Source organism: Beta vulgaris, chromosome 5, assembly GCF_026745355.1.
Source record: "Beta vulgaris subsp. vulgaris cultivar EL10 chromosome 5, EL10.2, whole genome shotgun sequence".
NCBI lineage: Eukaryota > Viridiplantae > Streptophyta > Magnoliopsida > Caryophyllales > Amaranthaceae > Beta > Beta vulgaris.
In genome coordinates this window covers 67,724,841-67,741,841 of record NC_079206.1, presented here as the reverse complement: position 1 = coordinate 67,741,841, position 17,001 = coordinate 67,724,841, and the positions used below count along the sequence as shown (strand labels likewise).

Here is a 17,001-nt window from a genome sequence, read left to right as displayed (position 1 = left end):
AATAGTATCAGTCACATAGAAACTGACGAATTTTATAAAGTTTTGTTAGATTAAAGTTGTTTTGGTTATTTTGATTAGTTAATTAACGAATATGCAGAAATATATTAACACATTGAAATTTAAAGCGATTGTGTATATTCTAGAGTAACAATGAATTTGAAGCAACACGCGACAAATATTTAGAATCTAATGATTATACTAATTCACTTAAATTTGTAGTAGTTTTTTTTCCCCCAAATTTGAATGAAAGAATAATCAAAATAAATGCAAAAAAGTTTGCACATACTTTTATCTTTTTTTGTTTCGTGTTTATTAAAAATGACAACCCATATAACAACCATTAATAAACGGGGCTAATGTTAATACATATAAATACTCATAGTAATAAAACTTAATTCTCAAACACGTGCCTTTAAATAATCCGTACCCCAATTACCACCTATAAAACAATAATGAATAATGCAAATTTATGATGAAAATGAGCTATTTAGAAGACAAATATTAGTATGAATATTAGCATGTGAATTGACCAATATACCACCCTTTATTACCAACTATCAAAAAGGCCACCGGTCACAAAAGCTCAAAGTATGGACAACCAGCATATATATATATATATATATATATATATATATATATATATATATATATATATATGCCTCAAATTTAGACGCTCAACTTAAGCAGTAAGTAAAAGAGCGCTCCTCAAGCAAAGAAATTATAACAGCTGGTCCAATGGACAGCACTACTAAGTACTAACAGCATACTGCAACATTGCAAAACCAATTGGTAAAAAAAATGGCTGCCTGAAGTTTGCCGAAGGATAAATGAAACCCTCACTCTTTAAGGAAAAAGCTCAGTTTTGTTAGCCTTGGCTAAAAAGTATTTCCTAAACCTACTCTGACTTTGGCAATACAACAGTTAGTTTGTTTCAAACAATCTGAAACCCGCTGATATCTGTACACACAGCAAGAGTTACAAAGATGTATACAAGCAACTACAGTTACCTAAGTGAAGAAGCTACTTTCTCAAATTCCTGTTCAGCGCTTTCAAGGGAATCCTTGGCAGCATCAACACTATATTGCAGCAATGTAATCTCGGCATCCTTTTTCTCTTTCTTTGACAAGATTACGGCCCGTTTCATCATTAGCTCTGCTACCTTCTTGTCTACCTCTGCAATCTCCTCGATGATCTTGGATTTCTCAAGATTGCGCTCCGTGATCTGGCTATCAATCTCTTTAGATGTACTTTGAGCTTGCTCATACCTGGCCTTTATGGATATTAGCATATTTAACTGCTCTCTCACCGGTACTACATTGAAACCTAGTTCTTCCAAGTCAACAAGAGCTTCCAGATACCCATCCAACAGACTTTTCGGGTCATCAAAAGAAGCCTTTGATAATTTCTCCACTAAACTGGTGAAAGTTACCATGCTACCTATGGCTAATCCTTCACGACATTCTTCCTTGCAATTATATAAAGGGCGAAAATGTGGTTTTTGAGGAATCCGCCTCATAACTTCCATGGACTCGATCAGTCCCCAAATAGGAGAAATCTTCACAAAGGGTAATTCTCGTTCATCCACGGGAACAATTGCAGTGGACTGTGATTGTAATGGCATCTCATCTGGTCTATCAGGAGTATTCTTATCTTTGTCTTGGCTGACATTTTCAGCTGCGGTACACTCCCTTTTATTTTGCTCCTTCTCTTTCAATTGAACGGCAGGTGCTGTCTTAGTTTCTTCTTCTTCTTCACTTTCACCAAACTGACCAACAGCCTCACCTGGAGATATTCCTGCAATTTCAAACAGCAAATTTTTGTTTAATACAAATATTAAAAAAGGGCAATGCATAAAGATACTGCAACTTACTTGCATCAGTTGTGGGAGGAGAGTGTGCTCCTTCAAACCAGGCTGACAATGGCCTATCATCATCAGAAGCATTGCTTGACATTCTAGCATCTCTGGCTACTCGATCGTTGAAAACATCAATGGCTCTAATTCTAGAGTTATCTACAGCATCTGCCAATAATACAGAGAAATTCACATCAGCAAAGTTAAATATAAACTTACACAGTAGAAACAATGTGTGTCGATTTCCAAACACCGAAAGACACCAGTAATACAGCTGAATCGACAGCTACAAAGGTCTTCAAGGACTCCGAGTAACAGATAAAAAAGACTACCTGCTGCTACCAGCCAATCATTTATATTTGTTCAATGATCTCATCCCTTATCAGATGGGTGTGAAGATGGTCAGTTGACTCAATAGTGTGTAAGAACATATATTTTTCCTTTATAAATCCATCCAGTGCAGCCATTTGAAAGAAAGTACCATTACGCTCAGCAGCTTACCATCTCTCAAACCCAACCAAAAAGTTCTATAAAAAAGTCGTAAGGCCAATTTTAACTTGCATTGAGTCTATATTCTCTAATTTCAGGAACTTGTTACTTATTCTTGTTGCAGCAAGATCAAAAAGATTAGATAAAATCTTCTATAGTTATACTAAATAAGTTAAGATATTCATAAATACAAATTGAATCAAATTGAAACAAGACAGATTAGCATGATGGAGATCAAATATCAATCAGAGAAGAACCAGACAATGCCAAACCCAACAAGAACTCATACCAGAACCCCATATTTAATTCAAACAGGATCACCTTGTTTCAGGTGCAGAGAACAAAACCTAAAGATGGTTAATACCTTCAATTTGAGATTCAAACTGTTTTATTGATTTCTGTTTCTTTCCTTTCCTCAAAATAACAGGTTTTATTGGTTCTTGTATATCCACCATAACTGAATCTGTTGAGACACTCCGCGGTTTTCTTGCTTTCCTCCTTGAAGTACCTCTCGTACTCAGCCTACGTACGTCACTCAGTCGCTCTATTTGATTGCTAATTTTCATCACACGTTTTATACTACTATCAATAGGTACTGAGTCGTTAATCAAAGAAGGCTCAGTGATAGCAACAGGCTTTTCAACTTCTGCTGTTGGAGAGAGTCTTTCATCATCATCTTTGGCATCAGAAGCATCATTCTTTTCCTCCTCCACCACAGATTCTAGCACCAAGGTAAAATTACATCGAATAAAAAAGAAAGACAATGAAAATTGCAAGGACATCAACCAATGTAATAAATTGTAGATGGTTATAGCCTATATATAAGTATACCAGCTTCTTTAGTCTTTGGACTACCAAGAAGAAACAACACTTTAGGCGGTCGGCCTCTCTTCCTCTTCAGATTGGTGACTTCACCGTCTTTCTGCTGCTCACTCCCCTACATGGAAGGAAACAAAAAAAACCTGCTTCATTAGCACCCTAAATGAGAGAAAAAAGAGGGCCCTGAAAAAATTAATTAAAAAAATTAAGAATGAAAGAGTAAGCTGAAGGCGATCAGGATATTGAAGAGAAGTTTTTGGAAAAGAATGAAATGGTTTCATAGTGACAGATCAAACAAAAAGGAGCTATCTGATTACATTGCTTACTAAGCTTTCTTGATCATCCACGTCTTTCTCTTCATCCCCCACAGCCCTCTTATGCTCTGAATTCAAATGCTGACTTGAACTTTCCCCAAGTGAGTCAATCATCTTGCCATTATGTGTCAACGCTTGGACTACAGGTCTATATGGTGTGACCACATCACTTGTAGTTGGGGTTTGGTCAACGGTATCACCAGGTACGTCCGCTGAAATTTTATGCAAAGATGTGGTCAACCAACTATTTCAATCAGAAGTGATGTTGAACTTCTATGAAAAGAAATTAAAATACCTGACAGCAGGGCCCGTAGTTTCGGTGGTCTTCCCCTCTTTCTTGAGGCAGAATGGTTCTCATAGTCCTCCTAAAAAGCAAGAGCAAACATTTATAAGATGAATACCTTAAGTTTTGACAAATTGAAAAGAAATATGCAGCCAAGCATACTAGTCGCAAACAGATTTCGAAACAATAATGAAATAAACTAAGGAAAAAAAAGCATTTAGGTCTAAATTATCTATTCTGCTCACCAGCAGGTCATCTTTTTGCATGAATGTGGACCTAAAAGGTAACTCAAATTTAAAACAAGGAAACTTGTGGTAACTAGATTTTATGCACCACCTTTTATAGCCACCTTTCTAAAAATATTATGATTGACCACCTCATGATAATCTTGTGGATAACAGCTATTTTCGTTGATAAAGCCTTGTGAGGGTGGTACACGAGACCTAGGATCGAACCCTTACATCATACCCTCAGTGGCTCTCTATGCACCACAAAAACATTAAATGACTTATTTTAGTAAAACTACCATGTGATGGTTTCCATGAGTTTTAACATTAAGTATAACCTATAGAGGCTCAATCGCGCACTAGGAGAAAAAGGGGTAAAATTGGTTTTGTAGGCCATACCGGGTGTATCATTCCTTTTTCCAGAGGCCCGGTTATTTGATATTTGAATAAATGTAGAAAGGTAAGGCACTTTCCCAGTAAAGGCCTTAATGTTTGAAGCTCACAAAAACTATCAAAGGGTGGTGTTGATTAAACAAATTGTCTCGTGAGATAGTTCGTCTATTTTCATTTTTAAAAGGGATTCCCACAATTAATAACATAGAGAAACTTGACTGGTCACAGTTCATCCAGCTGGACAGTATTTATTAAGTAATACTCCCTCCATCCTGAAAGGATTGCCCATTTTTCCATTTTAACTTAACCCAATTAGATTTCTTATTTTGTTTTTTTATGGGTTTCACTATTTCAATTACTCACTTCTCAACTTTCCCTAACATTAGTGCCCAAAAGAAATGAGCAATGCTTTAAGGGACGGAGGGAGTATAGAAGAATAAACATTGTCATGTAAAATCTTGTTAAATTTCATTTAAATGCGAATTTTCCGAAGAAGTTAAAAAGTATAATTTTCATCATTAAACAATTAAAGATTTTATTAGGAAAAGCCTCAAAGTGTGCCTTGAATATGTTCCCATGTTAACTATCATGGTATGAACGGAGCATTTCTTAGTAGGAAATGATTTAAAAACGGTAGTTTCCTGCAATTTTCCCTTAATTTGCACTAAAAGGTTCATTATATACAATTCAAGATATTAATAGTCAAAGCCTCAATGGTCTGCCTTAAGAGCGTGCCTAGTTACCCCATGTTAACTATCATGGAAGAACGGAGCAATTGTTTGTAGGATGTGATATAGAAAAGGTGGTTCCCCACAATTTTCCATAAATAAGCATCAATATACAAAATCAGACCGCTGCAACTTACCCTACCTTTTCAATGCACAAAGTAATGAGCCCTGAAGATGACCAACGCATGACATGCTTGCTCAGCGTCTCATGATTCTGTCCAGCAATACAATTCTAAACAACTCTATGCAAACTTGCATATTTGAAGTTTAAATACTAATCATGATCACAGAGGCTAATAGAGCTTCAAATTGGCTGGATAGGTACAAAGAAGCTTATGTGATGCTCAGACTCGCCATGTTACCTCGCCGTACCTGTGTTGACACAACTTGGACTTGAGTGTGGACACTGGCCACAAATTGGGCCTAGGAAGGAGAGAACGGACTTAGCCACCTTCTAACCTAGATCTATAAGTGAAGCTAGAGATCTAACATAATACCAATCAAGATAATTTCTTCCATTTGTCAGGGCCACCTAATTGGTACAGTTTCCCGGTATCAACACCCCTCCGGCCACCTTCTCCTGCCACGCCTGCTATATATTTCAAAATAGGGCTCCCAAGTTTCCTTTTCTTCCCTCCATTTTTTTAGGATGTCAAGCTACCACTTCTGTTTTCTCTCTCCCGTGCATAAGAGGAATCAATTGGGCTAACATCACATGGGGTGGAGGAGTAAAGTATGGCATGCTTTAGAATTTCACATAGTAGACCTATTGACACGTTTTAGTTTTCCTCTGTAGTCTTTTTAAACCTTTCTTTAGTTGTATTTTCTTTACAACAAAAATTTTATTTTATTACCAACTATTCCCATTTCCTTATGAAAAAATTATAAATAGTTATTTTAAAAATAAATATAAATACTGATCAACAATATGCCTTGTGTACGCCTTTCACTACTCAGGAGATACATGATGCTTTATTTGGTATGGATTCTTTTAAAGCTCCTGGCATCGATGGTTTCAATGTTCATTTTTTTAAGCATGCTTGGCCTATCATTAATAATGACATTGTTAATGCTATTAGAGAATTCCAAACAACCAGTTTTCTCCCTAAGGCAATTAACTGTACGTATGTAACTTTGTTGCCTAAAATTGAAAATGCTTGTGATATCAAGAATTTTCGGCCAATTGCTTGTTGTAGTGTTCTATACAAGATTATTTCCAAGGCTTTGACGAATAGAATGCAGAATATTTTGAGTTATGTGGTGGGAGAAAGTCAAGCTGCATTTGTTAAAGGAAGGGTAATATTTGATAATATTATCTTGAGTCATGAACTTATCAAGGGTTATGGTAGAAAAAATGTTTCACCAAGATGTATGGTGAAAATTGATCTCCAGAAGGCGTATGACTCTGTGGAATGGCCTTTCATAAAATACTTAATGCTTGAGCTGGGCTTCCCACATCAGTTTGTTACCTGGATTATGGCTTGCTTATCTACTGTATCATATTCATTCAATATAAATGGTAGTCTCACTAGCCCTTTGGAGGGGAAGAAAGGACTAAGACAAGGAGATCCCATCTCTCCTTATCTTTTCGTTCTTAGTATGGAATATCTTAATAGAACATTGCAAGGGTTAAAAGATAACAAGAGGTTCAAGTTCCACCCTAGGTGTAAAAAGTTCAATTTGACACATGTTTGCTTTGCCGATGATTTGCTACTTTTTACCAGGGGAGATACACAATCAGTTGTGCAAATGAATGAGAGTTTCACTCACTTTTGTGAAGTTTCTGGACTAAAAGCTAATTTAGCTAAAAGTTCAGTTTATTTTGGGGGTGTTTCTATGGAGATTCAGGAGGAGATTATGGAGAAGACTGGTTGGAGTAGAGGGGATTTCCCTTTCAGATACCTTTGGGTGCCACTTTCTACCAAAAAACTTTCAGTAATGCAGTGTCAACCTCTCATCAGAAAAATCCTACAGAAGGTAGATTGTTGGTCTGCTAAAATGCTATCTTATGCTGGTAGGCTTCAGTTGATAAAGTCCGTGCTTATGGGGGTTCAAGCGTACTGGTGTCAGGTATTTATTTTACCTCAAAAGGTTATTAAGCTAATTCAAGCTGCCTGTAGAACTTTTCTCTGGACTGGAAAGTCAAATGCTTCTAAGAGAGCCCTTGTTGCTTGGGATAAGTTGTGTTTACCCAAGGCTGCTGGTGGTTGGAATCTCACGTGTATTAAGCTATGGAATCAAGCTGCAATTTGCAAATTACTCTGGAACATAGCTAAGAAGAAAGATAAACTGTGGGTCAAATGGGTTCATGAATTTTATATTAAATAAAGAGACCTAGCAAGCTTAGATTTGCCTCAACAAGCTTCTTGGCTTGTTAGGAAGATACTAGGAGCAATTCAGTGGTTTCACAAGATTCCTGGAGGTCATGATATGCTATACAAAGACACTTACTCAATTAGAAGCATATATACTCTCCTATTGGGTTCGAGTGATAAAGTTACTTGGAAGCGAGTAATATGCAACAACCCAGCACCTCCAAAATGTAATTTTATCACCTGGTTGGCCATCCTTGGCAGGCTTGCAACTTGTGACAAATTACAGAAAATAGGAGTGCTATGTGACTCTATGTGTAGTTTATGCAATGAAGCAGAAGAAACACAAGATCATCTTCTGTTTCAATGCAAATTTGCTGCTGAAGTTTGGGGGAAAATGCTTCAATGGATGGGTTATAATAGACAACCAGAAGCTTGGCTAGCTGAGTTACAGAGAAGAGAAATTCAAGGAAGCAGACCAAGACATATGTTCTATAGAATGGGATTCTCTATCTCAATCTATCTCATATGGAAGGCAAGGAACTACAAGCGATTTCAGAACATGATTGTTCAAGTGGATGACATTGTTAAACAAGCTCAAATTTTGATGTTTCAGAGATGTATAGGAGTAAAGAAAATGAGTAGCTATATTATGTAGTCTGCTCCTTTTGTTTCTTGTTTGAACAGTTTGTATGGTTGGTTTTAACCGTTTCTCTCTTTGGTAATAATATTCTCTATTTACCAAAAAAAAAAAAAAAAAAAAAAAAAAATAAATAAATATAAATATACATACATATATATATATTATCAAAATAATTAGTGCTTTCAATCTGCAAGTCCATATCCTAACATTGGACACCTCTTAAACATGTCCTTGTTTTCTGCATTTTATATGTCGGAATCTCGAATCTATATCAGAGCATCATAACTTAGATTATGAATCTGAGCTTGGTCACACTAATCTTCTAAGGATCTTCAAGCATTGTATTATTTAACCTGAAAAAGAATATTTTAGGGGGGAGGAGGGTGACAGCAGGCATTGGGATTTAAGTTGTGCTCACTAGCTCAGACAGAGAAAACCTTAAACACACATGACCTATCTAGACCCACGGTCCCAACCAATGTACTAATCAACGACTAAATATTCGCCCTCAAAAGCCTTACCCAGAAACCCTAGAATAAAAGAAATGACCAATAGAACTACAGATCCAGCACTCAGTACAGCAGAACACATGACAAAAAGAATATACCAGAGATATACCTTGATCTCCATAGGATCAGAAGGCTGACTGCTATCTTCAGAGTGTTTCAAATTTGACTGCACAGGGTGATCAGGTTTTGAAGAGTCAAGATCTGACGTTCCATAATTTGATCTTTCAATTTGTTTCATCTTTGATTTGCTTGTTTCAGGAGATAATGGCACACCAGATGCAGGCTTTTCACTTAATCTTCTTGAAGGCCTGGAATAACTAGCATCGCCATTAGCACTTGTCTGCTTCATTCTCTTGTTACTAGGTTTTATGCTACTGTAATTATCCTTTTCGTTGACAGGCGTATGCAACTCTTTCTGACAACTCTCAAGAGTTAGGGAAGATGTTCTATCTTGATCATTGTTTTTCATAGCATCTGAAGCTTCAGATGAGGCACGGGTCTTCTCCTTGTTACCACCATTAACAACATGCCTTAAACGCTTTTCAGAATCTGACATCATCGAGGTATCCTATAAAAGAAACATGAGTTAAAATATGTAAAAAAGAAAAAAAAAAAAGTATGAGAAGCAAGGAAGGCCAAAGACTTTAACAAGAAAGTCTAAAGTGATCAACATTGATCTAGCACGGGCCCAGCCCGGCCCGATTATTGGGTAAAAACGACAAGCCATGGACAAACTAAAATCTGGAAATTTACGCTAAATTTTGGTTTGTCCTAAAAGAGCCACTTATTTAAGCAAAGCACGGCCCGGCCATAATCACCACTACAAGAAACCAACAAAAACAACTAGAAGACCATGATGAATCTTGCTGCATGAGTAATACCCACCTGCAACTACACGTACCATATTTTGCAAATGATGCAATGATAGTTAAAAGAGTAGCATGAAAGCCAAGACAAAGCAGACCCAACATCGACTAGAAACGACAAACGAGAAACAGGTCTTCTTTGGTAAAGAGCTCTTTCTTTAACTTTTAGCGTATTAAAGGCGGATTAGAGGTTTGACGAGTCAAAATGTTGCATTACCCTTTTGGTTAAATAGAAGATAGCATCAGCGGATTGTCCAATTGTTTTAAATTTTGGAAACATTCTCAATCCAGCATTTTAAATGAGCAAATTGGGAAAAGACAAACATTTCTAATTATTATGAAACATACAAGCCAATGGCAGATATCTGTATCTGCTTCAAATAGATCCATATGCACCAACCAAGTGACTGCCTCCAATAGATCCATATCCACCAACCAAGTGACAAACATACAAAAAATAAAAGGGAAGGAGGTAGAGAGTTTACTGACATCAGCAACAGTAACAATTGCACGTCCGATCTAGCAAAATTTGAATCTGAATTCTCGCCCAAAAAAGTAGATTCCACACTCCCCAGGAAGACTTGAAACTCTAAAATAACTAACTAAATCTGCTAGGTGCATCACCAACACCAGAGGTCACTCGCTATGTAGCACGGGTACGCCTCCCAAGCACCGTTTTCGTACCGGGTTTGGGATGGGTACGGGACAGATTAACCTGGGATTCGTACCCGAAACGAATGTGGGAAGGTTGGTATGGCGGCAAGAACTAGTACGGGTGGTATGCAAACGGGTACGGGATGGGGACGTTTTTGAAGCTGGAGAAACGTACCCAGTCAATTTATGAAATTTTGATGGGGTTATCACATCCAAGGGTTTTTGGAGAATTTCAAATTCTCTCTCACCTGAACTGAAAACTCCTTCAAAATTCTTCGCTGCTCCTCCTTCTCATCGTTCGTCGCCAGCAGTCGGTCCAAGTGCTCGGTAGTCAGTCCCGTCATGCTCGAATTTTTCTTTCCTCGGTTTCTTGTCTGATTTACTTTTTTTAGTTGAAGGAGAAGGTGAAAAGTAAGGGTTTTAGAGCATGAGCCATTACAGTACCTCTACAACATATTTGTTTATTTTTCTAATAAAGTTGTACTTGTAGTGTTGCAACCTTCTATTCTCTCTCATGATCTGACTTATCTATGGAAGAAGTTATAACTTATGGGTGTCCAACTAACATTTTTTTTTTCTATTTTCTTTTTGACCCCCTATATATTTTAATATTCTAAGAAGGTGCAAAACTTATTACCTTATTATAATGTTTTTCATGCAAAAATTATATGGAGATTATATGTAGAAAAGACTTTAAGGCAGTATTACTTATTAGATGCATTATATTTATTTACTTTGTTATTTGCCAAACCCAAGCTGTACCCGTTTTCGGAAATTTTGATTTTTCCGTCCCCGTATCCGTGCTACCTAGGTCACTTGTTGGAGTAGCTTTGCCGAAGATATATCTATGGAGGAGTTAGATTTGACGGAGTTGAAATTACACTAGGAAAAACTAAAAAATTCCAGTAAGGATTTATAGGGCCTTTGTTGAGCTTAATGAAATTAGAAATGGAGGTAAAATATGCATCAAAGGTGGAAGGGCGATAGCAAAGGGAATCAAATGAGATTAAAGAATTTTTAACCCTTCCACTTCTGAAAGTTAGTGACATGGTGACTTTTTTTGTTCCAAGGGAGGGAGGGTGTTACCTTTCTAAGTTAAATTAGGTGTTCTAAACAGTAAACACATATTTTCGTATAGGTAAACTTTTCTTATTTCAAATCTTGAATGATTATCATAAATTAAATTTGTCTAACAATAGCAATTAACACATTAAACAATTAACTAGTAGTATAAGACTATTATATCCCCATACCCAAAACCAGCCAGCTTAATACCCACGCACGTGCCACCCTGGGTGCAAAAAAAAAAGCCATATTTTTCTTCATTTCTCATAACGTGAAGTTCAAAATTTGGACCCAATCTCTAAGAAATGGGAATAAGTCCTAGTAGTGTAAGTACCATTTTCAAAAAAATGTGTGTCAAGTATAAGGGTCTAGCCACTATCGTCAAGACAGGGTAAAAAAAACATACTCGTCTTTTAGATGTAGTAGCTACCAACTAATTTTAGCAATAATCTTGATGCAGCCTGCTATTGCAATTAGTTGGTTTGGCCAAACCAACTAACAAAATCAGCTAGTAATTTATCGTAACACAATGAGCTAATCAAATCAAGTAATAGAATCAAATATTGGGAAGCAACATGATGACAAAAAGAGGACCCCGCACACGCGCGCACACACACATACATTCTACCAAGAAGAGAAAATAAAACGGTTTTTTCACCAAATACCCCGTTTCCACGAATTTCACGGGTACTCTCGCACTTTTGAAAATACACCCGGTACCCCTCATTTTCAACATAATATACCCAAATGCCCTTAATGACTAACGGCGTTGGTAACCCTGATTTTCTAATCGGAACCCTAATTAACCTTAACTCTAACCTTAACCCTAACCCTAAATACTAACCCCTAAACCTAAACCCTAACCCTAACCCTCCCAAAATAGAACTTTTCAAAGATGCATCAATGTTACCTAATTCTTCCGCGAATCGCGAATTGAGAAAAGCGAATTATGGTCGGTTTTGGTTCATTTTTGGCTCATTTTGGGCGAATTGGCAAATTCAAAAGGCGAATTAGGTAACACTGCCTCCCCTACACCCCAACCCCCCGTCAAATCCCCACCCTCCCCCACCCCCGTCGAATTCACGCCCCCCCAATTTCGCAGCCCAGATTCGACCTCGACCTCTCTCTCGCTTGTCGTCTGCAGCCCACTCTCCCGCTCGTCATCGGCAGTCGAGTTCGCGGAATTCGACGGGGGTGGGGGAGGGGGGATCCGACATGGGGTGGAGGTGAGGGTGGGGTAATTTGACGGGGATGAAGGAGCTGCTGGGGTGGGGATGGTGGGAGGGTTAGGGTTAGTGTTTAAGGTTAGAATTAGGGTTAGAATTAAGATTAATTATGGTTTAAATTAGAAATAATGACTCAAGGTGGTTAACGTCATTAGTCATTAGAGGTGTTTGGATGTATTATGTTGAAACTGAGGGGTATTAAGTGTATTTTCAAAAGTGTGAGGGTACCCGGAGAATTTCGTGAAAACTCGGGAGTATTTGGTGAAAAAACCCAAAATAAAACTACAAAAAGGATAGATATAATGATAGCAATCTAAATTCTGAAATTCACTTTATTCCAAGTTCAAAATCAAGGGCAAAAGCACAGCATACCTGGGAAGAAAGAATCCACTTGCCATTATTCCACTCCATGTGGAGCCTCAAATCTGCATGAGATAGCTCCTTCTCCTTTTTTGTGCGCTTAAAGTAGACTATGTACCTTCCGTCTGCAAGAATTTTGGTCACCACTCCACTCAACCAACGACAATCGTAAAATGCGTCCACTTTTTCCAACAAATTAAACGTTTTATTACTCGAACTAGGAGGTGAAGGTTTAATATGAAAAGAATCTACGGATACTTTCTGAAGTCCAGCTTCCTTTGAGCTTTGATACTCCACCAAGAAGGAGTTATTAGCAACTTGTTTAATGATAGTTGCAGGGAACCAGACATCAGAAGAGTTATCTGGATCAATGTTCACTTCTACAGCTGTCCCTGGGCTAAAATTCAAATCCCTCATTCTCTGTCAAGAATAAGAATTAAAAGGCCAGATCAACCACCAAGCTTCTAGATGTATGGATAGGAGGTATCATAACTTAAAAAGAGCTGCACAAAAGGAGAAGACTAGTGAAAGGAAAACCTTAAACTTCGAGAGGGAATCATGTACAACAGAAAACATCAATCTTGGCATATTATTTAAAGAGAAAGGACAATATGCACTCATAGAAAAAAAAATGGAAAACCAGCTTACTTTCTGATCCCCTAAACTTTCTGACAAGCAACGAAACTATAATCTAAATATCCATGACTAGCTTCAAGGGGAGGAATTTTTTACCGTAAGACAACCAGAAAGTAGCATGAAAAGCTGTACACCTGGATCCAAAAATCTTCATGAAATTTAACATTAGCACTCTAGAACTATAATCTCTCCAAAAAGTAAGAAACATCTGAACAACCAGACCACCGCAAAACTACAATTAGGATCGACATGGATGAGTAAGAAATGGGGATACCAAACTGAAAATCCTAACCTGAAGTGCTGAATTTGAAAATCAGTATGTAGACCAAAAGTTTAGATCTTATTAACCAATTTGGCCTTGTTTGGAGGGTAAATATTTTTTTTTCTTATTTTTACTTAATTCCCCAAAAAAGTAATTAAATCCAAATATTCAGGAAATTGAGGCATTAAAGGTATGTAATGTCGAATTTTTTGTTCTAGTAATATTGGGTTGTTACTAAATGTATCTTTTTTAGAGTTGGTGACGAATGACAACCAACAAAAAACCAAGATAGTAATCTAAGGCAATAAAACTTAATATAGCAGGTTTACAAATTTCCAAGGAGATGCATACATTGCCAAACAAAAAGATTGTTCCAAGCAGAAAGATCAGAATTGTGACTATTTTACTAGACCTTGTCATATCCTTAAAATGATGCATATAACATAGTGAAACTTGAACTGAGAACTACTTCTCCCTGTTCCTTGAAGTTCCTTTACTTTCTGCTTTCGTCCGCTTCTGCTCTATTCCTAATATGTATATAGAATTTTTCTTTCCACCCTACATTGCCAGCACTTGGTTGGCCCCATTTTAATTCCACAATAATTCACAACCACATTTGCTCTCCAATTTATAAAACAACCAATTTGTACACTCTCTCTCCTCTGTCCCACTAAGTCACTAAAGCATTTGAGAACCGAGACAAGCACCAAAAACAAAACAAAAAAATCAATTGCCACTGGAGAGCAATGAAGACACTCAGCTTAACTTCCAACATACTCCGTTGATCAGTCAAACAAGAGGCTTTCTACTCATAAATTCAATTGAAACAACAAACTATCATTCGCAATTGAGCTGAAAAGTCAGACAACAGCAACAAACTAGCACTGGCAATTGAGCTGAAAACTCAGACCACTTCAGCAAATGAAGAGCTAAGGAGTAATGCAAACATTAGAATTATCATATCGCTAACGTCGAACAGCAAGAACAACTTTCCGGAGTTAAGAAGAACTGGCCCTAATTAAGAAAAAGCAAGTTAAAGCTCCAATATATTACATACATCACTCACGCAAGTATCTTATTAACCATAATTTGACTAAAACAATAAATGTCCATTCGAAATTCAACTGAAACCTCAGAGAAATGCAACAAAAGAATATCCCCATAAAAGTAGAAACACCCAGAAAAAAAAAAAACACGCAAACTTCCTTACTTTACCACTAAAAAAGAAGAAAATCATAGATAAAAACCCAAAATTGAGCTCAAAATCTGAAGTTCAAAACCCTAAAAAAATACCTGATTTGGGGGTAAAACCCATTTGCCATGGACCCAATCCTTATGAATACGCAAATCAGAAGAATCAAATTCCATCTCATCAGGAGGGTTAGAGAAGAAAACCCTAAACTTAGTATCTGAAACAAGTTGAGTAACAACACCAGACCACCACCCATCTTGATAAAACGCATCAACGACGTCGTTTATTTGGAAAGAAACCTTATCATTTTCATCAATCGGAGGTTTAGGTCTAACAAATTCAATATCTACAAATTCCTGTAAAAGTGCAGACCCATTTTCATCCGACAACAAATTCTTATACTCCACCAAAACCTTTCGCGCAGAAGAAGATGATAAAGATGGAGGTTGAAGAACAGTAGCTAAATACCAAGCACCTGTAAAACCTTCTTCGTCGGAGGTAACTTCAACTTCAGATCCAAAGGGAAAAAGGGGAAATTGATTTGGGGAAATTGATGGAGAAGAAGAAGAAATGGGTTTTGTTTGGGTTTGGAGAAAACGCTTGTTTTTGGGTTTAGGTTGAGATTGAAGTTGCGTTTTCATTTTGGGGGAAGAGAAAGCGAGGGGGTCATTGGTCATTATTCTCTCTGACGAAGCCCTCTAGTCATCTATCTGTACTTGAGCTGGTTTTGTGAGGGTGCTAATATTATCATCCTAATTCCTAATTCCTAATTCCTAATTACTAAAAGTAGAGGTGTAAGTGCATTGTGAAAAGTACCAAGTTTAATTCATTTTATTTTAAATTTGTTGGATTAGACTGTATTTATTGTATTTGGATTCACCCCTTTCGAGTTCAATTCAGTCTAGTCCAAAAATACTTTTATATTTAATATTTATATATATAATGTACTTCTAAATCACGGACTCCTAGGTAATTTTTGGAAAGGAGAGAGAGAGAGAAAATGAAAAACAAAAGGGTCCCATGGGAACATGTGATAGGAGAGAGATAGAGAGAAGTTATTACCCAAAATAAAAGTGTAACATCTAATTTAAAATTTTCCAAAATAGAAAGTGTAACATCTAAAAAAAACGGAGGAAGTATATATATTTATATAAGACATAAATACATTGCTTAAAATGAAATTTAATTGTAAATTTATGACAAAAGTTTGCATTAATCTATGTAATAAATGATCAGTTAATGCTTGTTTTTTCCATTTTTAGCTTCTTATATGCAGCCCTTAGGATTGCATTTAGCTTTTTTCATTTAATATTTATATATAAAATGTATATATATTTAATATTTATATATATATAATATAAAAGAAATATATGACTTATTTTATATAATGGAGATAATGAGTTTAGTATTTCAAGTTTAATTCTGAGAAAACGTTGTGTATTCTTAAATCTAAATCGGGGAGAAAAATAATATAATAATTGAACTAGACTGGACTGGATTCAGATTTAAGATAAAATCTATCGAATTGGACTGAACTCAAAAAAATATTTTGATCGGACTTCGACTCAATTTCTCGAATCTAAAAAACTTTTGACTGGATTTGGATTTGGCAAAATCAAATCTAGTACCATCCACTTACACCCCTAATCCTAATTTCTTGGCTAATTTTTTGCTAATTAGGTTTTGGCGGGATTATAACCTAATGATTTCACTATCTAATTGGCTTGTGGTAAGTGGTAACCAATAGCCATTAATTAATCTTGTGATAAACTAGGTTTAATAGATGAAGTTGTCGAGATAGTAATCGTGATATGGAATTGGATATTGTTTATTTAGTGTTTTTATAACTTCTTATGTAACAACCAAATATAGCTAGAAATTCATTACGATTGTGAATATTTTCTACCACCCTCTTTTTTGTTCTAAGAATAACAACTATATTGCACTTAGGCCTTGTTTGGTTGACAAAACAAATCATGAGAAGTACAAATTCCTAGGAAGTAGAAGTATATGAAATTGTTTGCACTTCCTAAGAAGTTCTACTTTCTCCAAAATGGAGGAAGTTACTTACCTAGGCCCCCCTAGGTAATAGGAAGTTATACTTCCCATTATCAACCAAACACAATTTTACATTTCCTATAAATTTCAAATACGTGGAAAAAATAACTTCC

At 36.5% G+C, this 17,001-nt stretch overlaps 1 protein-coding gene across 4 annotated transcripts; it reads right to left on the bottom strand.

The window, feature by feature from the left end:
• Window positions 1-786: 786 nt before the first annotated feature.
• On the bottom strand, window positions 787-15,531 carry LOC104894831 (DUF724 domain-containing protein 2). Of its 4 annotated transcripts, none has more exons than XM_010681170.4 (9): window positions 14,932-15,531; window positions 12,753-13,160; window positions 8,679-9,137; window positions 3,770-3,839; window positions 3,487-3,686; window positions 3,173-3,278; window positions 2,706-3,062; window positions 1,871-2,020; window positions 787-1,794 (listed from the first exon to the last, which is right to left on the bottom strand). In XM_010681170.4, the coding sequence occupies exons 1-9, from the start codon at window positions 15,505-15,507 to the stop codon at window positions 1,004-1,006; spliced, it is 3,117 nt and encodes a 1,038-aa protein (XP_010679472.1). In that variant the 5' UTR covers window positions 15,508-15,531; the 3' UTR covers window positions 787-1,003. The 4 variants fall into 4 exon arrangements, with proteins under 4 accessions (XP_010679472.1, XP_010679471.1, XP_048493607.1 ...); XM_010681169.4 differs by having other exon boundaries at window positions 3,478-3,686; window positions 14,932-15,530; XM_048637650.2 differs by having other exon boundaries at window positions 3,478-3,686; window positions 12,753-13,243; window positions 14,932-15,072.
• Between the last annotated feature and the right edge of the window lie 1,470 nt (window positions 15,532-17,001).